This window comes from Charadrius vociferus, unplaced genomic scaffold (genome assembly GCF_000708025.1).
Source record: "Charadrius vociferus isolate BGI_N301 unplaced genomic scaffold, ASM70802v2 scaffold455, whole genome shotgun sequence".
NCBI classification, from domain to species: Eukaryota; Metazoa; Chordata; class Aves; order Charadriiformes; family Charadriidae; genus Charadrius; species Charadrius vociferus.
In genome coordinates this window covers 175,649-200,009 of record NW_009648550.1, presented here as the reverse complement: position 1 = coordinate 200,009, position 24,361 = coordinate 175,649, and the positions used below count along the sequence as shown (strand labels likewise).

The 24,361-nt window shown below is 45.6% G+C and overlaps 1 protein-coding gene across 1 annotated transcript in view; it reads left to right on the top strand.

The window, feature by feature from the left end:
- The window catches only part of SLC24A3 (solute carrier family 24 (sodium/potassium/calcium exchanger), member 3), a 142,773-nt gene that overhangs the window by 74,461 nt on the left and 43,951 nt on the right, over positions 1 to 24,361 (top strand). Inside the window, exons 4-6 of the mRNA XM_009886046.1 lie at positions 6,438 to 6,512; positions 12,351 to 12,435; positions 14,759 to 14,862. Coding sequence (XP_009884348.1) covers positions 6,438 to 6,512; positions 12,351 to 12,435; positions 14,759 to 14,862 — 264 coding nt within the window. The remainder of the gene's footprint in view (positions 1 to 6,437; positions 6,513 to 12,350; positions 12,436 to 14,758; positions 14,863 to 24,361) is intronic.

Below are 24,361 nucleotides of genomic sequence, written 5' to 3'. Positions count from 1 at the left end.
CCAAGGAAAGCTCCCCCAAGCTTCACTGTCTGTGGCCCTGGTCTGGACCCTTGGGTGGAGTGGGAAGCAGCCATGACAAATGCTTTGCCTTCTCCTGTAGCAGAGTAACTTTTTGCTATCTGTTGTCAAAGAAAAAACAGGTACTTAGAGAAAACAGACAACTGTCAGCATTTAGCAACCTACCTCTTTAGTCTGGGTTGAAAGGGCTTGTCATCGTATTGGGGTGATAGGCCTCTAATTCTGTTTTGTACCCTCCAGCGATACCGTTACCAAATGTCTGATCAAATCAGAGCATGCACAGAAATGCACTTTGTGGGGAAAAAAGGGATATAGACACAGAGTCACATTGTCTCCATTGAAATTCCTTTGCGGGTTTGAGGAAACCAGACTGTAAAATCAAAGGGGCTTTGTAACGGTAGGGAGAACAATAGAGTGATGATTAGCAGGTCATCATCATGCTTCTCATGTTTATTGACCTCCCCTTAAAGGGTTTTTATTCATTTCAGTAAAATTGTGATCTTCCTTCTCTCCCCCTTTGCCCATACTTTCATGTTTATTTCTGAAAAACATCAAGGTGTAGAAGCTGGTTTAACAGAAGCCAGAGAACCAGGGGCAAACGCTACAAACTGGGGCCGGGGGGGAATGCAGCAGATGACCTCTCAAGGGATTCCCAAGGCATCTTCTCCCTGCTGATTAATAAAAGTGAAAATACGAAAACCCCAGCAGATCCCACGGTGGGGCTGTGCAGAATTATTTAACATAATCTGATCATAAAGATGAAAGTAAATCCCTAAACACTTCAGAAATCTAAGAAAAGACTGGACAGGAACAGTTTAGCAATAGTTTTATGTCTGAGCTGAAAAAACTTCAGTTTAAAGGAAAAGTGGGCCACTAAAAACGTGTTACAGGTTTGGAGCCATAGTGTGTAGTTTCCCCCTAGATACTTCTTAGGAGCTCATCAACTGATTGCTTCACTGCTACTAATTATTTTCATGTCCTCTCTGAGAAGGCAGCATGCTGCTCTGGACGGTCACCCCCTCCCTCCCCAGTAAGTCACTGGTTTGGGATGTTCTGATTGGAGGGAGCCAGGGTCTGGATTTCGAGAGTCTAGTGCTGTTCACTGCTAAAGGACCAAATGTACAGCCCGCAGGCCGGGAGCTCCCCAGGGCTTGAGAGCTTCGTTTTGCAATCTTAATGTTGTTCCTGATGGTGCGCAGGTGTCTGGGCATTCTCGTAGCATTTCACTGGTTTGTAGTTTGTTCCAGCAGATGCATAGTGATGCCCATGCAGACCCCCAGCCCTACGCTGGGTGACAGGTACCTGTTGCTTCCATGAGACAGGGGAGTGAAATTGCTTCACCAAGTTGTTTGTGAGGTTTTTGCTGACAGCAGAGGAAGGAGGGTTTGGGTATCGCTGCAGGTTTCCCTGGAAGAGCCGACGAGATGGGTGCTGTCTTTCCTCCCTGCCCCATCACTGCTCAACCTTTGTCTGCCCAGCTGCAGGCTCTGCCCCGATCCCTGTGTTATCCCAGTCTTTTTGACAGCGCAGCGTTGGTTACCCTTTTCCCAAGTCTCTCCGAGCAAATGCAGAATGTGGTACCAGGATGTGTCACGCTGCCGGTGTCAAGAGTCTGTGCGTGTGTGCTGTCGAGGTCGAGCTCTTCTCCGCGCAGAGCTAGGGCACCACACGCTGAGCCGGGGTGAAGGAGTGCTGTCTCTGCTTAGACGTCCCTCATGCTCCTCATTTTCCATCATTCAGTGTAGCCATGGGAACGGGGTGCTCCAAGGGGGAAACCTGCCTCTCTTGTGCGAGCTGTGCAGAAAATGTAGGTCGCTCTGGATGTATCCTGTCTTTGTCGATTTCTGCAGAGTCAAAAACCAGCCGCATCTCATTTCTACAGCACAGAGCTGGCTCGTTAGGGTGATGATTTTCCAGTGCCCTGCATGTGCTTGCTTCAGCGATGCTGCACGATACAGAGAGCTTGCTGCTGAGCACATAGCAATACCATGCGCTGCTGCTCCGGGTAAACTTGGACTCTGAGGGTTCCTTGCTTGGCTTGTTTGTTTTGGTGGTGTTTTTTTTTTTTTTTTAATTTCTCTTCAATAATGGAGTTTTAGGTGTTTTTATAATGTAGTTGGAATTGAGGAAAGTCCTGTGCGTGGTTACGGTGGTTTCAGTGATGGCCTTTGGCTATGCCACCTCACCTGAGGCGGAAGGTCTGCCTGGGGAGCAGCCAGGGACCGTCACCTCTTCCTTTCCTGGCTTCCTTGGGAAGAAGGCAGGGCTGTGAGAGTCGCTGGCTCCTACAGCATTTAAGCTTTCTTATGAAAAGTTTCTTGTTTTGGCTCAGTCAAGAAAGTTTTAATCTGAGTATGAAGACTGGCACAGAAAACTCAAAGGACTGCTGGACAAACATGAAAAATTATCATTTATGTCCCGTGCAACAGAACATGTATTTCGAGTAAGATACTTAATCTCCTTTGATGAAGAGATTGCAATTATTTCTCTGATGCTTGTTTGTGAGAATCATTTTAAAATCAATCCTAATGTAATACTTAATCTGGTATTTGTAATCCTGTTATGCAGAGCCAGTATATTTTCGTAATTTTTTAATGTCCTTCTGGGGAGGAAGAGTGTCCTTTAAGTAGGTTGCCTGTTTAAAGACTTCCATATCCTCACTTCGAGCCGAACACAACTAAATGATGGTGGGGGTGAGACATTTTCTGTGTTCTGTCCATCACATTGTCCCCTGTGGCCATTACACAAGTCACAGTTACTGGAACATGGGTATGCCTTGCCGTTCTTCTCTGTACTGGAGACAGTGCAAACCCAACCCTTGCATCATTTGAATGCTCATTTAAAAACCTTCAGAAGGATTTTCCTAAACTTAAACTGCTGAACGCCTTGCACCTGATGTCGATCCAGACTGATTGTCCTTCTGGTGAGCAACACATACGATACAGATAATTTGCATGATCTGAAAAAAACAGTGAGAACATACAGGAGGGCAACGACTGTGCGTGTGCGCCACGTGTGGGGGCAGGTGCTGAAGTGACCTGGTTTGGCTTTTGAGCGTGTGCTTTTTTGGTTTGTTGTCTCCTCTCCGTCCCCATTGCTTTGCCCCCCTTTGGGAGAACTTGGCTACCGCAACAGCAGCAGATTGCAGGAAGCCCAAGCAACCATATGATGCCCTGCGCTCTGTGACTGTAGATTATGTCAAATGTAGAGGATGCGGTCAATTTATAGGGATGATGATGTACAGATTAGTGTTCTTGAAAGGCATTACTGTGTATTTGGGAAGGGAAATGATGGCACGAACCACTGCAGATTAGTATGATTAGCAGATCAGAAAATCCAGGCTGAAGTTGGGCACCCGCTATCCATTGTATTTCAACGGGATTTGGCCATGTAACTCTCTGGGGCTGTTTCCGATCCGTCTTCCTATGATGCATAATGTCTGTGAGCCATTTGCTTCCCTTTTCTCTGTTCATACAGTTATCTGTTGGTATCATGTCAGCAGCTAGTGCTCTCTCTACAACATCGAGGTCTCAGCTGCACCCGGCAGAGTTGTAGATCTGAAATTTTGCTTACGTTCATGGTCCTCTGGGCCCTTTTGCAGTGTTAGAGTTTCATAAAGTGTAAGTTACATTTATACATGTTATGTGAAGTGACAGAGGAGCACAGAAACTGTCCTAAGTGACAGTCTAGCACTGAATCTTCAAGATGTTGTCAAAGTCATCCATTATGATGAAATTCCCATCTTTAATCCTGAAAAAAATACACTTGAAACATTTTTGAGCTTGAAAAGTTTTCATGGCTGAGATTTTCACAGAAGTTATTGGCTTTTTGCAGCAAAGTTGTAATTACATTCTGGCCAGTTAGAATGTGGGGTTTGGGGGAGTTTGGGGGATATAAACCTGTTCCTGGAAAATTAAAGAGAGAACAAAAACCTAGAAGTCACTTTTATTGCTGCTTTCCCTCCAGAAAAAAAATGCTCTGGTCTCCTCCCATATCCTGAGCTTCAACGGTAAACTTCAAAGACAAGTAAAGCAGGAGGATCTGTCGGTGATGTGGTAATAACTTTGTGCTTCAGTAGGATTAAGACACTGTTTTTCTACAAATATTGGCCACTTCTCTCAGCTCTAGTTATTCACTGCAGCTGCACTACTTGTAAAAATAATTCATGGCAGGTGTCACAAAAAAAGATGGAGCTGTCTTTGAACTTTAAGGTAGTTTAGCCTCACTTTGGGAGTGGAAAGATGTTGTAATGCCTATAAGTGATACTGTGAAAAAGAAAGGGAATGATGCATGCTCACCTGCTTTATTGGACCAGATGCCAAAACTACTTCTTTCTTGGGCTGTTCACTTTCAGGCACACTACAAGTAGCTCTACAGGTGAGAAGCTCTGTCTTTAAGAAAAAGAAAGAAAAAAAAAAACCAAAACAATTATATGCACTGAAAACCTAGCAAAATATTATGGAGGTGTATGTTTCCAGCGTGAGGAGGATTTACGTGATCAAGTCAGACAAGGGATGTAAACGCACGCCAGGATGGGAATACAGATGCTGCTGCGGGACTGTGATGCTCTAAGGCAGCCCTGGGGCTGGGCTGTGCACCATGCAAACCTGGCGGTGATGCTTAGTTTGCACTTGTGGTTAATGATACGCGCTGCTATGGAGCAGCACATGTATCTCCGTCCACAGCAACCTCATGCCTCACGGTGGTGTGGGGGGACATCATTTCCTTTGACTCGCAGGAGCGGTGAGCCTGCTGGCCTGAGCACAGGCTGCAGCCCCTCACAAGGTCCTGCCTCTGCCAGAGGTGTCCAGCGAACTCCCAGAGGAGAGATCGGAGAGGGAGAGCTCAGGTGTTCATCTCTCCTGCCTCACCGTGTGCAGCCTTTCACATCCCTTCTTTTTGGACACAGCTGGTTTGCACTCAGCTGCTGCAGTGCAGTTTGTTCCAGGTTTGTGCCCTGAGCCTCGCCTCTCTGTTTACATGCCCAAAATTTAAGGATGTCTCTTGTGTGTGCCTGTTTTCACAAGTACATAGCAATAAATAAACCTTTGCCCATACTGTAGTCTGCTGGAAACGAGATCCAAGATGGTAACGTAGACTCTCTCTGTGGCAGGTTTTTGGTAGCACGTGCAGACAGATTGTTTTCTAGTAAAACTAGTATCTAGTTTTCTAGCCACCTGTAATAGATATGCTGCATACCTGACACTGAGGAGTGCTGCGAGGGATGAGTGCTGGCCTGTCCTGCAGGTCTTCAGAGGGTGCAGTCATCCTCTCTTCTCTCCCAGGTCCCCCACTACGCAGGATACTTGGCTTTAAAACTTTGCTACGGCACGCCAGGGGTGGCTGTCCTCTCCACAGCGTGTCCTCTGGGCAACACGAGCAGGGCTACCCTGTTTGGGTGATGTCCTTATTCCTCTGGCTGTCCGTATTGCTGGCTCTGTTCCTTTACCACATGTCTAAGTTTGTGTAAGGTGGTGCAAGAGTAGCCTGGGTGGCCTTGGATATGTCTGTGCCAGTAAACTAGAGCAGGCTGGGACATGGGCACAAGCCAGGCTGTGATGGTGTGCTCTGTTAGGAAGCTGGCACGCTTTTCACCCGTTTTTCCACTATGCCAATGAGCATTTTCTTATCCAGTGCCAGGATGTGAGCTGAGGTAGGGGACAGAGATCCTTCCCTCTGGACAATAAAGACCAGGTTTACCCTCCTTGAGGAGGACGAGAGCTTAGCTGCATGGACGTAAGCCACGCTGTCCCATTTGCCTGTCGGGGCAGAGATCAGGCCCTAGCATGTTCTGTTCAGAAACACAGAGATGTCTTTCTGTTTAATAATTCCAAAGTACAGATTAAATGCTTCTTGCATAAAATTGAAGGGTTGATTCGCTAGGTGTCCTTTCAAGTCTTGTTCTCCCCCTTGGGTTTCAGTCATTGGGAAGTTGTTCCTATGTGGAGTTTAGCAAGAATTACCACTGGGATCCCAGATGACATCGCAGGGCACTTCAGTCGCAGAAAACAAGCTCCTTTCCCCTTTTTCAAAACACGAGCATTTCAAAAATTACTTCTCTAGGGTTTAGATTTTCACAGAATGCAATCATAGAAAATCCTTGTGCTGTGCAACAGGGGGAAAAAAAGGAAGGCAAAAATATTTAAGTGTGGCTTAGCAATATCCAGAGAATTTAAAAATATAGTCGTCCTTATGATGATGATAAAATGTTGGCAGCTTTTGATAGCTTGTAAGAGCTTTTGGATAAATACTTCATAATCTTTCTATTAAATCCCAGAAAGCCCCATGAATTCTTCTTGTAAGAGAATTTTATTCTTTTTAAAAGTATATCCCAAAGCAAGTCTAAGATGAGTTGGGATGCTGCAGTTTGTTTCTGCTTGACAATCTCCAGACTCAACATTTTCTCTTTTCTTTTGCAGGCCGTGTATATGTTTTATGCTTTGGCAATTGTCTGCGATGATTTCTTTGTCCCTTCGTTGGAAAAGATTTGCGAAGTAAGTATTAGAAGATGTTACTTAAGCTTGTGTGCTGGTTTAGCAGCAGGTCTCCTTGAGAGCCTCAGAACGTGATGATAGTGTATTTACTATTGTCTTAGACCGTTCCTCACGCTTCTTGTGTGGTTGCTCAACACTGCGTGTGTGTGTTGGCTCAGCTTCATGTTCTCACTCGCAGTAGATGGGCTGGGAATCTGCTGGTGGGTAAACTTGGCTGACGCTCCCTCTTAAAGCTAGCAGTTGCTTCTCAAATAACAATTCCTATATGTGCATCATACCACTTCCTAAAAATGGAGGCAATTTATAACATGGTGAAAAACATGTTGTCTAGAGCAGTGATTCCCAAACTCAGCCCCACGCTGGGGGCTCCCCGGCACTGCTAGCTGCAGCACGGGTTTCCAGGTAATAAGCCCAGCAGAGCTTGTTAGCTTGTCCTGTGTTCTGCTGCTTACCTCTGACGTGCTCCCACCTCTCCAGCTGAGAAACCCTGCCCTTGAGATAGGATCCAGCCATCGGAGACTGCGAGAGGGTTGGGACGTTGTTCATTGCCTGTGTAGAGAACAGCGCTTTGTTTCAGTTATGGCTTCAGGCATGTCACTCGGTTCTCCTAGGACTTGGAAGATGATAACTTTTTATTTCTTGACTTTTGTGTGGAAATATTGACCCACAAGGTGTTTCTGAGTTTCATATACCATTAATTTAAAACTTAGAAACCTCCCAAGCATCAGGCTGGGAAAGAAAAAATGCACAAGAGACTTTAGACATGTTGGTATTTAAAAAAAAAAAAAAACCAACAAAAAAAAACCCCAAAACAACAACAACAAAAAACCCACCAAGGGGTGAGAGAGATGCCAAGCTCTCAGTCTGAGAGCTGGGTCCTGCCCCTGTGTGGTCCGAGCCCTGTGGGACCGGCGGGCTGTGCCTCCATCCTGCTCCCGCTGCCCGGCTGGTGAGGACCTGCAGGCCACTGGTGTGTTCACGCCAGGGCTTACTGGTTCCCAGTGCACCCACCAACAGGGAGTGCTGCCTAGCCAGAGCAGGACTGCCCTGAGCAGACCCACGCCAGAGCTGGATTTGGCTTCTTGGACTTCGGTTAGAAATGAAGTCTTGGTTTAGGTTGAGGATGCTACAGATGTGCAGCACGCTTGCTTGCCTGGGGCCTTTCAGCGTTGCTTGTGTGGTGCCCAGCACAAGAGTTCACAGGCTGATGGCTCACCAGGTGCTCCGACCTTTCACGCTCTGATAGCTGCTCTTGCCTCGCGTTTGTGTGTCTTTGCAGATGTCTCTTCAAAAATACTAGCCCCTACCCTTAGCTGATATAAATTAAAGCCACTGGTGATTTAACCCCGTAGAAATCATGGATCTTGTACCTTGCCTTCAAAGTCATGAGTTTTGTACCTTGTGTTGTGTTGGTGTAAGTTATAAAGCAGCAGGGACAGCTAGGTCAGCTGTAAAGAAGCTCTTGAACACTTCCAGCAGTTGCAAGGGACTCCGTCCCTCTTTTGCTAACGTTGGCATGCTGAAATTTTAGAAGACAAGGGGTACATTTTAGCCTAAATCAGCTCAGACAGCTACAGGGTGAACGCAGACCGTGTGCCTGAAGTGACTGTAAGCCCTCTCCAATGTCAGTCTCGGGCAATGAAATCTTTGCATATAGAAAATATGGTTTGGTCTTGCCAGTTAGACGTCTCTGTCAGCTGGAGGAGATGCCTGCCGATCTGCCTGGCAATAAGTGTCGCTCATCAGGGCTCGGGCTGTGCCTGGCCCTTGGAGGAGGTGTGGGAGACAGCAGGAGAAATCATTTGTGCTGACAGCTCTGATGGAAGTTGTCTCTAAACTAACCTGATATTTGTAGTTCAGCACCCTGCCATGCAAGCCTTTCTTGCATCATCAAAAAAAAAAAGTCCCCAGGAAATTCGACCATTTTGGTGCATAAGTATTCAGGTAACTGAAGGGCAACAACAGAGGGCGAGAACTTCTGTCCTGCAAAGTTGCTGCACTCTCTAGGGCTGAATCTAGGGAAATCCACCGCGAGGTTCAGGGGGAGGAAATGGGGACATTGATGTGGAAGTGGGGATAGAAGACGCTGGAGTTGTAGACATGCTGAGTTATTTAACCTCCCCTCTCCCAAGCAAGGGAACCCTGCTGGGAAGCGTGGGTCTAAGAAGGTCAGCTCAGGTCACTATAGGTGAACAAAGCCTGAACTGAGTAAGCAGTGTCCGGGACAGGCTTGTATTTTGGGGTGCCATCAATATGCTTGAGGGCAGGCCTGCCACCCAGAGGGGCACAGGTGCAGCCAGGCGTTTGATTATTCTTCTTCTTGACTGAGCACTTATTAAATCCCGTCTACGAGTGTATTGTGGTTAGTGGCCTTGCTTATGGCACAGAGGTCTGATCTGGCTCTGTGGAGCATTAGCTCCTTGTACAGCTCTTCCAGGAACTCTCTGAGTGACCTCAGACAAGCTCCATTGCTTCTCTGTACCTCTGTTTCCTGCACTGGTCAGTAGAAGTGTTGGTCCTTGAATGTGTTTACAAATCATGATAGGAAATACTATGCACGGTGTTAACAGTTGCTAACTTTACTGGTGGTAAACTTAGTTATCGTAAACGAGAGGCTCACAGACTGGACTCCGGAGTCCCTCTTCTTTTACTGTCATTAGGTTTCTATAGGTACAGGATCTGTGCACCTCTCCACCTGCCCCAAAAGGTTGGTTATAGAGGTACAAGTGTCAGAATTATGGTGCTGTTTGTCGTTCTGACAAATTCTCAGATGTGTTTGGGTTTGTACGGGCATCTGATGTCTGAAAAGCAAGCACCCTCCCCATGTGACTTTAACATAGTATTGACAAGCCCCCAGGTCAGAGAAGGCTACTTTCACTTGACCAGATTTTTACTTTTTCATTATTTGTTATCTTCTCAGTCGTACATAACAACTCGTGCTTTAATGGTTCTCAACCAGTGTTACCCAACACCACCAATAAAATAAGATGATAATAAAAAGTTTTATTCAATTATGTGTGAAAGAGAACTTAGCAGTAGAACACTGGATCTAGCATACTTGTATTAAGAAGTTACTGTCCAGAAGAAAGATACTGTATCATTAGAGATTATCAAAATGGGTCATATAAATGGATTGGAATTTTACTATTCCTATTGCTCCTACTTGTTTCTCTCCCAAAAAAGATTTTTCTCACCCCATAGGTGACCTTTAGGGGCATTCAAGTCCTTTTAGTTATGTATTTTTTGCATAATCAAGCAGTTCTGTAATTACATGATAGCAAGAGAAATACACATTCCTGTTTCCTGATCCAACTACTTTGGATTTTATCAGTCCAGAATGGCTTGTCTTCAAAACATCCAGCTTTTTGTGGTTTATCCTTGATGTTAGCACTCAAGAATGCATGGGAAAAGTGTCGGGTCACTTCACAAAGGCCTCTCCAGCCTGTGGTATCCAGTCTTGCCTATTTTTCTAGGAAAGGGAAGGTTTTATCGCTGCCTGATGACAGCAGATGCTACCACCATTGCTCACACCAACCACTACACACCAACCCACATAAAAACCCTATGAAATGAGTAGGCTGACTTGGAGAGCCAGGGCTGGAAGACCACCTGAGTCCTCCGCCATCGCCTGATGAGTTAAGACCTGTGATGTTTTCAGGAGTGTTCACTTATTTGTTAACTCACAAAAAACAATCACGAGAGAGGGGGAGGGAGGAGAGAGCCCCTTGGCAGGAACTCGCATCTAAGAAGTCGTATTGGGTATGGCAGTACGTGTAATGCGCTTAGCATGCAAACAACCGTAAATGGTCATGACTTGCTGCTGACCTAAGATCTACCATCAGTAATCCGACTACCACCTACTGTCGTATCCAGCACAAAAGAATTCAAACCTCCTGCCTGAAGGCTTTTTTGGTCTTGGAGATCAACCAACAGTTATTCTACAGTTGCTCACAGTTCAGATGCACTAATTCTAAAATAAATGCCCTTTTTCTGGCTTAGCTTCATCTAGTTTGGAAAGCGGTTGTTGAGTTAAAGCAACAAGGCATTTGTGCTCCCACACGTGCATGTTGAGGTGAGAATTTGTTTCAGAACACTTGCTATGGTAGATGTTCACATTCTGTCTTAGTTCAGATGTACTTACAATAAAGCGCTGATTTTCATTTGTTTTCTAAAACAGCTTGTACTTGCATTCGCACAGCTACTCTCCCTTATTGGCGTTACAGAGTGTTTATATGACGCAACTAACGTCATACGTCAATTGCGAACATTTGTCTGCAAATACCAGAGAACACATTTTTGCCTCCTACATAGTGTGCTGTATTTTCTGCTCTGTTGTATTAACTGAATCATCGTATGCATTACAATAAATTTTCTAGGAACTGTCCTTGAGGGAACCTACTATAGCTTTAAATTAAAACATTGCCCACAGAAAGTCAGCACAGCTGGTTTCTTTGGCTGATGGTCTTTTCGTTCAAAAGACACCATTGAGTTGCAGACCGACTATTGTAGAATGACTGCCTCTACGTTTCCGTAGAGAATCCTGCAGAAGAAACTGGCCTTTGGGGATCTACTTCTGGTCCTATGAACTACTTCTACAATAGTTTTAATCCTGTTTAAGATCTTTATCTATAAAGCTGTGTTTAATCAGGTTCCACAAGCTTTTATAGCAATGCAGCGATGTCATGGTCTCCTGCTTAAAAAGCATTCCCGGTCAGGGCACATCTTTTCCTTTTTCCTTGTCCCCGTTAAGGTATGTACAAGATTTTTTTTTTTACATGTGTATGATCAATCAGCCGATAGATTTACCTTCTCTTATGGGCCTGGAATATCCTTTGTGGGATCTTCAATCCAGATAAGGTTGGTGGGAGGCTTCCTGCAATCTTGTCTGTGTGAAAAGGTACTTTGGTAAGGATAAAGTTGCAGAGAAACCCTGCACTGCTACAGGGGGAAGAGAAAGGCTTCCTCTGTCCTGCCAGGCTGGGTGCGCTGCATCAAACAGCCGGTTCTGCTCGGGGAACGTCCCCACCACCCTCAGCTGTCTTCCCCTTGCTCGTGCAGTGGCAGCTGCTGACTCGCACGCGTGCGAGCAAGCCGGCTTTGTGTAGTAACAGCTCAGCAGTTTATGGCCGTATGGCAGGGGGTGGCTTTTTTTAGCTACTCATTAAACCATGGAAGGTGCCAGCAAGGCATGTGGTCTTTAACAGCCTTGTCGCGTTTGCTGAACAGTGACTTGTGCAGATGGAGCAGTGGGAATGCAGAAAACATAAAGGAAGTAATTAACCAAGTAAATCTTTGGAAACAGCTTATGCCGATGAAGTTTTCATAGAGTAGTGGGTCCTTTCCTTTCCAGAAACCCCCGTTTTACATAGTCCCTGGGCACTGCTAGGGGAAGGCTGTAGGAGGTAAGTATCTTGATGGTGATCCATGTGAATGGGGGTGAAGAGATGTTAAATATCCAAGGCTGAAATGATAGCAGGGAAGGTGGCTGGAGGTGAACCAAGCCTGAGCTCCAGCCCTGCCCTTTACAGGCCAAAGTAGATAAGGTGTGTAACGTTGGGGTCATGGAGGAGACAAGGAGCTGTGACTGGTGAAACTGCCTCGCTGTTGTCCAGAGTACTGCTCTTTTCTCACAGCCACAACCTGCCCTCTCTACAAGGAGATGCCAGCTTAGGTAGCCAATGCCCGTGATGACGTTTTCCCCTATACTTAAAATTTATTAACATAAAACTTTATGCATATTGGCAGTTTCCCACTCTCGGTGGACAGTTTAACATTTCTAGTTGAATTCCTTCAGCCTCTCAGTGTTGTAATCAATGACTCTGATGTGTTTTTCTGCAGCGCTTGCATCTTAGCGAAGATGTGGCTGGGGCAACTTTCATGGCAGCGGGAAGCTCTGCTCCTGAGTTGTTTACATCTGTCATAGGTAACTAACCTGCTGCTGCTTCTTCAAACATCCGCGTTTCCCTGGCTATTTTTCAGAGTTGAAATGGGGTTGCTAAAGCGCCTGTAACATTCGTTATAGTACTCAGCCCTTCCTTCGTGGGCACACGTAGGATTAATTGTGGGGAATCCTCGCTAGGTGAAGCAGCTGTGGGGAATCCTCGCTAGGTGAAGCAGCTCTGAAAAAGCGCCATTGTCCCACAGCAGGGCTGCCTTGGAAGTGGTTTGGTCTGACCCCCTCAAACCAAGGCCTGTAGGCAGTTCACCTTAACCTGTCCGTTAATCCACCTCGCTGTAGCACAGCCGAACTGCGCAGCGCTGAGCTCTGCACGTGCAGCCTTCTCCCCTCCTGTCCGCCCTCCTACGCCATCTGCCACGCCGTCTCTAGGACGTAGCGTGAAAGGATGCACCTCCAGCCTCTTGGGTTGGTACCGAGGAGAACTCTTTGTGTCCTCAGCTGCAGGTTCTCTGCCGTCACCTCCACTCTGGTTAATCTTCTAACACCGCTTCCCTCTGGGAAAGCCAGAGTGGGGAGGAGAAGAGGATTTGAAATGCTTTCTCACAGAAACAGATTGGTCAGAGCATCACACTACCAAAGCAAGTCTGTGCTTATGGGAAGTGTGACCAAGGGATTCAACAGTCCTTAAGAGTGTGAAACCCGGGAAACTCATGTGGTCTTTCAACAGCATTGAGCCAAGAGGGGAATGCAGTCACCTGTTATAAAATGATACTGTGTGTATGCGACCTGGCGCAAGGGGAAAGTGTTCTTGCAGTTTTACTCATCCACATCTCTGTTGGTAGGTGATCATCAGAGCAGCAGTTCGGAGGTTAAGGCGGGCTCTCCATCACTGAGAAGAATTATTCGCAGCTTAGATGCTTTCTCTAGAAGATACTTCTATTTCAGTCACAGCTATCAGATGCAGAGCACAAATTAATTCACATAAAGCTGCATACTCTGCAGAGAGTTCTAATTACACAAGCAAAGCCTCAAAATGTAGGAACTTAAATCGGACCAAGTTGGGGTTGTATTCCAGTTAAGGATAGTGCAGTAGCAGGGTGAAAATAAAACCCGATTCCTTCAGGCAGCTTAGAGAAGCCCTAACGGTCAGATGATTATCTTGCTGTGCTGTAATCCACTGGATACTGAGTGTCACTTGGTGGGTGACTGCTTCTGTGTAATATGTTTCTGAGAAAAAGATAAAGTGGAAAAAAACATCTAAACTACACTGGCCAGTTAAATACTATTGGAACCTTAAAAGCAAGTGGTGAATTTAAACAGACTGACAGCTAGCAGGAGATGGAGTGTTATTTTTAGGCTGACTTCCTAAGGAAAGAATTTTGTGCAGTACCATGATGCATGTGTCTGTCAGTTCGTCTCCCTCACCATTAGCCTCGTTGGCCAATTTTAACCAAATTTGACAGAAGAGCTCTGAAAGGAGCTTGTAATGCAGCCCCATAACTCATCCTGAGAGGCATCATTCAGCTTGCAAGTAGCTAGTTGCTGGGCAGCTCTGAATCGGCTCCAGCTCAAGCTTCTGCTTGCCTGCTGAAGCCAGTAGGGATGAGGATATGGTGAAGAGCAGAGTACTGGTGAGGGGATGTCTTATGGGAGATAGTCTCCTGCAGATTTATGTCATAGAATCATGGAATCATATTGGTTGGAAGAGACCTTTAAGATCATCGAGTCCAACCATTAACCTAGCGCTGCCAAGTCCACCATTAAACCATGTCCCTCAGCACTCCATCTACACGTCTTTTAAATACCTCCAGGGATGGCAACTCAACCACTTCCCTGGGCAGCCTGTTCCAATGCTTCATAACCCTTTCGGTGAAGAAATTTTTCCTAATATCCATCCTAAACTTCCCCTGGCGCAACTTGAGGCTGTTTCCTCTTGTTGTATCACTTGTTACTTGGAGAAGAGACCAACCCCTACCTTGCTACACCCTCCTTTCAGGTAGTTGTAGAGAGCAATAAGGTCTGTGTCCCACCAGCTGCTCCCACAGAGCTTGCTGTCTTTTATGATGTGTATTGCCGTAATGCTGGATCCCAAGACCAGGAGGTTAGTGACTTAGACATGTCTAAAGTACTTGATTTTCATTAGATAATCTATCCCCTCAGAAAGCAAGTTCTGCCACCTTTATTCACCCTAGTACCTTTCTCTGAAAGTTGCCCTATTAAATATGAGAAAAAAGGCAGAACCGGTACATGCCTTTAGATTCATTAATGGGGTGTGAGGTCTGCAATTTTTGGTGGAAAAATTCTGCTCTTTCCAATTTACACAGCTTGCCTTAAACTTGTTTTTCAGGTGTTTTTATCACAAAAGGAGACGTAGGCGTTGGAACCATCGTAGGCTCGGCTGTATTTAACATTCTCTGTATTATTGGCGTGTGTGGGCTTTTTGCAGGACAGGTAAGAGCATTTAATGATTCCTAACAGTTCTTGCTTCATCCTGTGCCTTGGCTGTACTGTGAAATCAGCTGCCAGGTTCACAACCTTGCCACAAATTTCTCTGGCTTTGTTCTTTTTAATAGGGTCCTACACTATTCCTCTTGCATTTTTGCAATGAAAAGCAGAACAGCAAATGTCAACTCGGGCGTTTTAAGCTGCCCGAGATATGTGGGTGGTCAAAGGAATAAAAGTTGGTTATTTAACACCTCTTCTTGGTAGCTATTGAAAAAATGCGTTGCGACGTTTGTATCTGGTTCTTTTAGACCAGAGGAACCAGGACATGTCTGTGCCTCTGGCTGGTAAAAGTACACTTCAGTGAGCCATGCAAGATGCCTCTGAAAGAATGATGACACTTCTGGAGCATCACAAAAGATGCTGCCTTTGTGCAACATAATTTCAGATGCATGTGCTGAGCTGGCACAACACTGTTGGTGACTGGCAGGACTTACGAAGTTGTATAAGAAAGATACAGTCTTTACTTGTAGTTTATCTCATTATTTATATCCAGAATCACAGAGTGGTTTACGTGGGAAGGGATCTGTGGAGGTCTCTGATCCGAAGCCCTCACCACTTCAACCCCCGCCAACTCAAAGCAAGGCTGATTTTAAAGCCAGATCAGGTTGCTCAGGGCCTTGTCCAGTCTGGTTTTGAATACTTCCAAGGATGCCCCAGCTTTTTTCCTCGCTAGCAGGAAGGCTATCCTTTCCTAGTATAAGTTCTGACTGTTTTCCAGCGTGTCAAACTACTTATGACAACACAAGCTATTCATCTGAAATTAAAGTAATTAAGTTGTGAGATCTGAGCTGCTGTCTGAATTGCAGACATGATTGACTGTATAATTAATATCTGAATCTGCATTCACCTTGGCACTTGCCAACATGCCCAGTATTTTTACAATCTCATAAAACGTTATTTGAAAAGTTACTGTGCAGACTTAGTTGTAAAGAGGAGAAGCAGGATAACATTATCAATACAGGGCAATAGGATAACTAGCTCTGGAGGAAGAATTTAAGGGGCTCAGCTGTATGACTTGGTCAATATGAGAAAGCGGCAGAGAGATTGGACATTCCTGGGAAAGTTTGTAATCCAATTTTGTTTGCATTAGCAATGAACTTTTTCAGGATGAAAGTGAACATTTTCACTATGGGGAGGCTTCAGGAAAAGCCCACAGCAGTACTTTTTAGCCACCTAAGCTCCCTTGATTTGCATGGGGGCATGCAGGTGGAAGCTACGCACGCTCAATATGTTAGTGGTTCTACTGTAACTCTTACTGTGAAAGCCGAATTGATTCAGGCCAATTTTCAATGACCAAAGCTTTTCTAGGGCATGAAACTGTGTTCCCCAGAGATGCTCTCCTGTAATCAGTAGGACTTTTTGCTCAGGTTGCTTTTTTCAAGCAAATGAAGACCATTAACTGTTTAGCACGATGGCAGAGGAGCTAATTCTGATTTTTACTCCCCACTGTATTGATTGCATGCCTGGAACCTGCTAAAACACTAGCTACAAATCACAGCTTTCAGTGGAAAAGGTTTGCTAGAGTTTGGGGGTTGATGGAGAATGTCATTCTTCTCAAGAGACTGTTTACAGGTGGGAGATGTTTGTTTATGAAGGATATAACACAGCAGAAATGCTCTCATAAATGCCTTCAGCCTTCCATGCGTGGTAGCTTTCAGAAGTTCAGGGGGAAGACTGGCTGCTGCAAGCCATCCTAAGCATGTTCTGCAAGTTGCTCTCAAGCCAAAAATTGAGATTTGGACTGATTTGTCCCAACTTTGTTTTCCCTGACTTTGCTAGTGATCTGCATTTGGTTTCAAGTCACTTAACTCTGCTGCAGTTTAACCCACAGAGGCTGGGTGAGAACTGGAATGATTGACGTTGCTGTGTGGAATCATGATTTAAATGAGCAAATAGGGAACCTCAGTTTAAATAATTCGAATATTCTAGATAAAACTGTTTTGGTTTGTGCTTTTCATTTTTCCCCACTCCCACCCCTCACAAAAAAAGTCATTCACTTTTACTGGTGTGATTCATCTTTTTGTCTTGTGTTAGCATTAATAGGAATTTGGTTTTATTATCAATAATGTCTATAGATATACTAACACAGGTGTGCAATTCGGTTGGCAGTTGAATTTCAATTCTGCTGGGGACCTGGATCTCAGTTTTGAGTCGCTTTGTCATGGGCCAGGTGAGCCTGAAGGTGGGCTGTTGGTCTCAGCTGCTTGCTCTGCTCCAGCTCAGTTAGAGCAGCCTTTTCTCTTCTGAGCTCAGACCTGCGGAGTCAGCAGCTGGAGTCCTCTGATTTTGAGATGAGACCAGTGAGTCAGTGGGCAGGGATTTACTAGCCAAACTTTGCTGTCTTGTGAGCCTCCCCCGAAGCTGCTCAGGACACAGACCTGTTTTCTGGGACTCCTGCCCTGGTAAGTGATGTTCAGGCATCTCGGTTCAAGGCTGGAAGGCTTTTGGGTTTGTCAGGTGGGAAGAGAGAAGCAGAGAATTAAGTCTGCACCTGTGGCAGTTTCAACCCAATGACGCTCATGTGGCCTTCAAGTTCATCAAAACCCGTCATTAAATGCTCTGCTGTCGGGAGGTGGCTGCTGCAGATTGCCGGGGTGAGCAAGAAGGGTTGAGACTCTGATTCTCCCTCTGTCTGTTGTACACGTGGGGTGCCTCTGGCTAGAGGAGGGGCAATTTCAAGATGATCACACCACCGATTTCCCCGAGGGGAATTGCAGAGGTGGTGGAGGTAATCTCACCCTTGCTTTCCTGTAAGACCTGCCACCAGTAGCAACAGTGTTCCAGTGGGAGCTTTTATATGAGGGCAGTTTGCAGCTGCAGTTGTGGTAGCATGTTGGGATCCCATGAGATGGTCGGTACCTGACAGCACGACCTGGGTTGGTTGGAGGTACCATCAGTCCGGGAGGTGGATGGAAAGCAGCACAGGCAGCAGCGCTCAGTAAGCTGTAATTCTGTGTCAGGGCTGCTTCATCCCCTCCTGGGGTGCTCAGATCAGACCTGGGGGATGAAGTGTCTCATGCTGGAGATTATGGGGCGGCTGCCTGGTGGCAGAGTGCTTGGGAGTGCTGTACTGCCCACAGGTTGGGAAACGTAGAACTAAAGCCTGCAAGGGAATTCTGCAACATTTCCATAATAACTCTTTATTTTTGCAGAACTCTTTGGTATCATAAGAAAGCCTTTTTTGTTTGTTTGGGTTTTTTTTTTTTTTGACTGGTAAAATGTTGAATTAAAAAAAATACTGACCAGCTCACTCTAGGATATGTTTTATTTTTAAATTAGGTTGCGATATGTATGTGCCTATATTGGATGTATTATTCTTTGGCTTGAGAAAATACTGGGTTTGGCTACATGCACCTTCTTTAAAAAAAGAAACAAACCCACAGCCCCAAAGCTGGTATGCGTTTATGTGAGCGCCAACTCTTGATTGATTATTTTTCTAAGCCTTTAATGGCTGGTAAGTGCACACTTCTCAGAATTAATGAGAATAGACATCCCACTGCTGGAACAGGAGATGGAAAGTATGATGCCTACACCTCTATATGATACTGTACACCTAAAAACTGCATTAAAAGAGCATTGTTAAGGTTGAAAGTCAAACACTGAAAAGTTAGAAAATATCAGCGTTAAGGTTCCTTGTGCAACCTTAATTTGCCACCCCTGGTGTGTATGCATTATTATACAGTCTTTAATTACAGGATCCCATGCTGGTTTCTCCACAGGGTCCCTGCCTCCCTTAGTGCACAGAATGGACTTTGCTCACTTAATGAGCAGCTATTCATTATTTTGTTTTCTCTTCATTGTTCAGTGTGTGCCCTTCTGCCTTATTTACCGGGCTCTATTCAAGCCCTGTTACAGAGGCAGAATTATTAATTTCCTCTTGAACTTCTGCCGATCTCATCATTATTGTATCTGAGCAGTTGATGAACAATTAATTAATTTTCCCCAAACCTCTGTGAGATGAAGGGATGTTTTAAAGATGGGGAAACAAAGCACAGAGAGATTAAATACAAAAGAATAACTTGTCATTTTAGGGGCCAATTAGAGCTGACACTGGCCTGTTTTTTTCCCCTGAATGTATGGCATCCTGTGGCATGTTCCTTGTTCAGAGGGCAGCTCCCTCTGGCTCCAGATGCTGCTCCCACTGCTCCTGCTGCTCCACCTCAGCATTGCACAAGGGTTTCCTTGCTGGGCTGACCTTGGTTTAAGTGGCCATCTCAATGTCCATACAGCCCAGCTCTCCTTGGCAGCATTCAGCTGCTTTAGCCATATGAGCCCTGTTTCTTCTGCTAGGTCCCAGCTCATGTTCCACCTTCTGTAAGGGAACACACAAAACACCTCTGTCATGAGCCCTGGCTTTATCCCTGGGACCGTTCTTGACCTGAATGAAGCAGCTGACTTAACTACCTTATCTCCTAACGTTAATGCTTGCTTTTGCTAGCGTGATGATGTTCCTTCTAAGCACCCAGATGCTCCAGGTTTCTTTCTGTTTGATCTGTCTCCTAGCGCCCCCCTCCATCACCCCCCTCCTATTTCTTGAGTCTTGAGAGAAAAGCTTTCTCCAGACAGATTTTTCCCCTGGATCATGGATCCACACCATGCCCACACGCTCTCCTTGCTCCAAACGCCCAGCGGGTCTCAGGCTACGCTGCATCTCGGTTCGACACACTGCTTGTCACCTCTGCCTTTGGAGTGGAAGGCTTCCCCATCCACGCTGGGAGCCTGCTGGAAATGGGTGTTAAGAGCCATGGAGGTCTCGGCCACCCTGCCTGCAGTCACCAGCTCAGATTTTGCTGGTCCACAGCTGAGTGCTGCCTGTCTCTTGCCCTGGCTCACGTGGGAAGGTGCTGCTGGTGCTGTGGGAAGGCGAAAAGTGCTTAATGCTTAGCAGTCAGTCTGAAGTAGCATGGGAGCAGGCTGCCAGAAGCCCTCAAGCAAGGCAGTAATTAGAAAAGCTTCCACTTCGTTTCTTTATTTATGTACTTAATTTTGAAATTTTAAGGAATTTACCACCTCGGTAGCTAGAGCCCCAGTCCTACAAGCGATTGCAGCCAAGCTCATTTCTGCAGGCTGAGCTGCTTGCAGGGTGGGTGTCTAAAAGCCACACAACTTGATTGTACCATCCGCTGTTGCGCCTCACTTTAGGGTTTCCAAATAACTGTGGTAGTGTTGTAATGCTCCTGAAGAGCTACTCTCGTGCTAAAAAGCAGTTGATGTAGATGAAAATCAGCTTTAATGTATCATTGTGCTCCTTTTTTCTTTGTGGCCCAGCCAGAAAGGACCTAGTTGGGATGGAAAATGGACTGGTTTGAATATCGTCAACAGATTGGGGAGATTAACCATGTGGCTGTCGTCTGCCAGCCCAGAGCTGAAGTTGTGTATGTTACAAACTCTAGGGAAGGATTAACAAATGCAAGCAAGCAAAATTGCTTTAAACAACCATAAAGACATTTCTGTTGGTGTCAAGTATTATAAAACCCTTGTCTGCCTCGTTTGTTTTTAAACAGTGCTGAAAATTTGAAAAAGTTTCAAATCCAGTATAAGTCAGAGACACCTCTACCCATCAGACCCTTGAGAGTTGATGGGTTTCTTATTTATTTCAAAAACAAGGTGGTTCTAGATTAAATAAAAAATATTTGTACCATGGTTTGTTACTAAAAAGTAGAAATGTGTGTTTCAGTAGCCTGAAAGTGATTTGGTTTTCTCTTCCAATTAGTGTTTACGACACTCTGCGGATCACCAGTGAGGATTCTGGACTGGAAGGATATTTTTTTTTATTCATTTCTGTCTCTTCTCACTGATACGAGCGATGAAATCTCCTGAGGTCTTTATCCTTGGCACAGGGGGACCAGTTTTCACAAAGTGACAATCGATGCAGGCTGCCTACATTTTTGATGGCCAAACCAAAACCACCTGCAAAGGCTGGATTTTCTAAATTAGCATCCACACTCTGAAAGTCACAGAATCACAGAATTTTCAGAGTTGGAAGGGACCTCTAGAGATCATCTAGTCCAACTCCCCTGCTAAAGCAGGATTGCCCAGAGCACATTACTCAGGACTGCATCCAGGCGGGTTTTGAAAATCTCCAGAGAAGGGGACTCCACACCCTCCCTGGGCAGCCTGTGCCAGTGCTCTGTCACCCCAACTGTAAAGAAGTTTTTTTGTGTGTTGGAACGGAACTTCCTATGTTCCAACTTGCACCCATTGCCCCTCGTCCTGTCACTGGGAACCACCAAGAAGAGTGTGGCTCCATCCTCCCTCAACCCACCCTTTAGATATTTGTAAGTAGTAATAAGGTCTCCCCTCAGCCTTCTTTTCTCCAGGCTAAAGAGTCCCAGCTCTCTCTGCCTTTCTTCATAAGGGAGATGCTCCAATCCCTCAATCATCTTGGTTGCCCTAGTCAGTTCTCTTTTTACAATATCTTAAACTGGGCCTCTGGAAGCTGATGCATTTTGAAGTCTTTGACCAAGGCATATTTAGAGAGATAAAGTTTACCCTTGTGGCTGGCTGAGTGCAGCCCACTTGGCTGTGGCAGTGAGCCACACTTTTCCTTCTTTCTTCTTGCATCCTGTTGCCATATTCTGCTGATGCTGTTGCACACACACGCACACACACCCCGAGGAAGATTTGCCTTATTTTATCTAGGCAGTAGGTGCAACTTATAAGCCATAGATGGTTTTAGTATATAGAAGTATATTAAGAACTGTCCTCATTCCCCAAATGCTGATGTAGTGCAGGTTGGATGTGTCTGTAGCTGTTTCCTCAGTTGTCCGCATGCCTGCCACACTAATGCATATTCTTCCAGTTGTACAGCTGAGTCATTTAACCCAAACATTGTTTACTTAGCTGCTGTGGCTCTTTTGCTTTCTACTGGCAAAGAGAGGGTATGAGAAAGTACGCGAATGCTGCAAGAGATGAAATGGTAGCAGATGCAGCCCTTCAAACATACGAGCAGCAACATTTTACGGGGACACGTGCTAGATAGCAGGGAAGAGACACAGGCATGGAGGCTGCTGTCTGCATTGTGAGGGATTGTATTAGGCTTTTTCCATGATTGCAAACCTGACACTGTATGGGGAGATTGACCTTAGCTCAGGATCCCCTCCGAGCGTCAATCTCTCTTTCCTGTCTTCTCTGACTTTCGTGTTTGTGCTTCACAAATTCTCCCCTCCTTCCACTGCCCTCTCGTCATGCTTGGCGGCAAGGATGTGGGATTCTCGGAAGCAGTCAGTGCTTGCTTAATTCAGCTCTCATTCAAGCCAGCACAAGCAGAGTTTGTTCAGTTTTGAAAACTCCTCCGTCCAGATTCTTCTCTTTTCTGCAGCTCCGTTGCTCTCTCCTGCATGTCATCCAGTCCTCCTCTGTCCTCATCCAGCACTAAACTGCAGCCTTTTGCAGCGTTGCAGAAGAGGATAAGGGATGAGAAGAGGTTAGTGAAAAGTGCTTAAGTGAAAGCAGCATAACCATGACTTGCAAGTCACTCCAGCATTAAACAGTAATTTTTAATCTGCATAGCTCGATTTTTTTAATTACCATTTAACTGCTGTGTTTTTCATTTGAACTCTAGTTTCTCTGTTTCACCTTTCCCCAGAACAAGACAGGCTGCTCTGGGAGGAGCAGGGGACCATGAATGCTGGGTCATGCCAGAGATTTGTTTTTTTTAGGGTCTCTTCCAGTTATTTCTTCTGTCAAGGGGTCTAGTTGGTGTCCAGGTGCCATCCCTCAATATACTGGAGTAAAAAAGGACCACTTTGATCATCTGACCTGCCTCCTTCTGCTCCAGTGGTATTCTTTTACCTGAGGAAATAAACTAAATTCAGAAGGCTCTCCTCTGTCCAAGTCACAGTAAACCCTTGCATAAGCGGGACATGCCTCTCAGAATCATCAGCTGATGTGCGCTCAGTTTTATGTCAGTGTGAAAATATACCTAAGAAATTGGCGTTACAAACAGGAAAGAGCTGAGATGAGGAAACTGATTTAGAGAGAGATTTAGTAACCAGGTAGATCATTGTTTATTGAAGAGACTGGGACTTTTGTAATCTATTTTTAAACTAGTTCTGTCATACAGTTAGCTTGCATGCGTCTTAATCTTTTAAGCTTTAATTTCACTGACAAGTAGTTCAGACTGGAGTCGTTACTGACCTTTGGCTTTACGATTGCGTTCGTGAGCTTTTTTTTCTTTCTTCTGGATTGTGGAGGAGTTTTGGGAGGGGAGAGTTGGAATGTTGGGTTTTTTCTTCATTGGTCTGTGACCATCGGTGGAAAACATGTGAAAACTGTGGACAAGTAGTTTAAGGAGAACTTAATGCCAACTGTTGGGACTGTACGCTGCGCTTGTAGTCTGGGAGCCAATGGTTTTTTGTGCTGGCAACGTTTCCTAGTGACTGTGAGCCTTGTCTTTCACTGATAAAAGTGTGCTGCAGACTTGAAAGCAAGAAAGGGACATAATAATAAGCCAGACAAGGATCCACTGAGACTTTCACAGAAGATACAATTTGTCCCAGAAGTCAAGGCTGTGGTCCTGATGGGAACGTAGAGCTGCTGGCATGGTCATGATAGGATGAGGGGGAATGGCTTTAAACTGGAGGAGGGCGGATTTAGATTAAATATTAGGAAGAACCTTTTCGCTCTGAGGGTGGTGAGGCACTGGCACAGGTTGCCCAGAGAAGTTGTGGAAGCTCCACCCCTGGAGGTGTTTAAGGCCAGGCTGGATGGGGCTTTGGGCAGCCTGGTCTAGTGGGAGGTGTCCCTGCCCGTGGCAGGGGGGTTGGAACCAGGTGATCTTAAGGTCCCTTCCAACCTCAACGATTCTATGATTCTATGTGTACGTGAAACTCCAAGTATCAGAAGAGCAGAGGGAGGATGCTGGCGGTGTCGTTCCCACTGTGCTACAGAAAGTCAGGCCGTCAGTAAGCAACTTAGACTGCAGAAAGGGCAGAAGGATATCAACGGAGTTTCAGGACAGAGAGGCATCAGTTAATATAGAGATGCTGCCTGAGGGTCCTCAAAGTCCAGACGCTGCAGCCTTTCTGTATGCCCTAGTAAAGTTCTTGTGCACCCCCAGAATAAAGAGGGTGCTCCCAGCTGCAGGGCGGCAGGAGGTTACCTGCTGCCTCAGCTCCCTTCCCTGCTGCTCTCTGGGCAGACGGCTAAACAGGCTGTTCTGCCTCTTACATCCTTCTTCGTGTTTTGTCAGAACTGTTGAGAAGGATGTTCACCCACTGTAAAAGCCGCAGAGTGCTGCTTTTCCCTGTTGTTTTCCTGCTGGGATGTTTGGCACTGGCAGACAACAGAGCGACTCTGAGTGATAAAGCAAATTAGATTCCTTTCCAGCTCCCCCTTTAACACAAGTGGTGTTATCCTGGGAATCGGGGACTTGCGGATTTATAGCAAATTTGTAGCCTTTGTGCAAGCAAACATGGTTTGTGTTAACCACACAGTCTGTTTG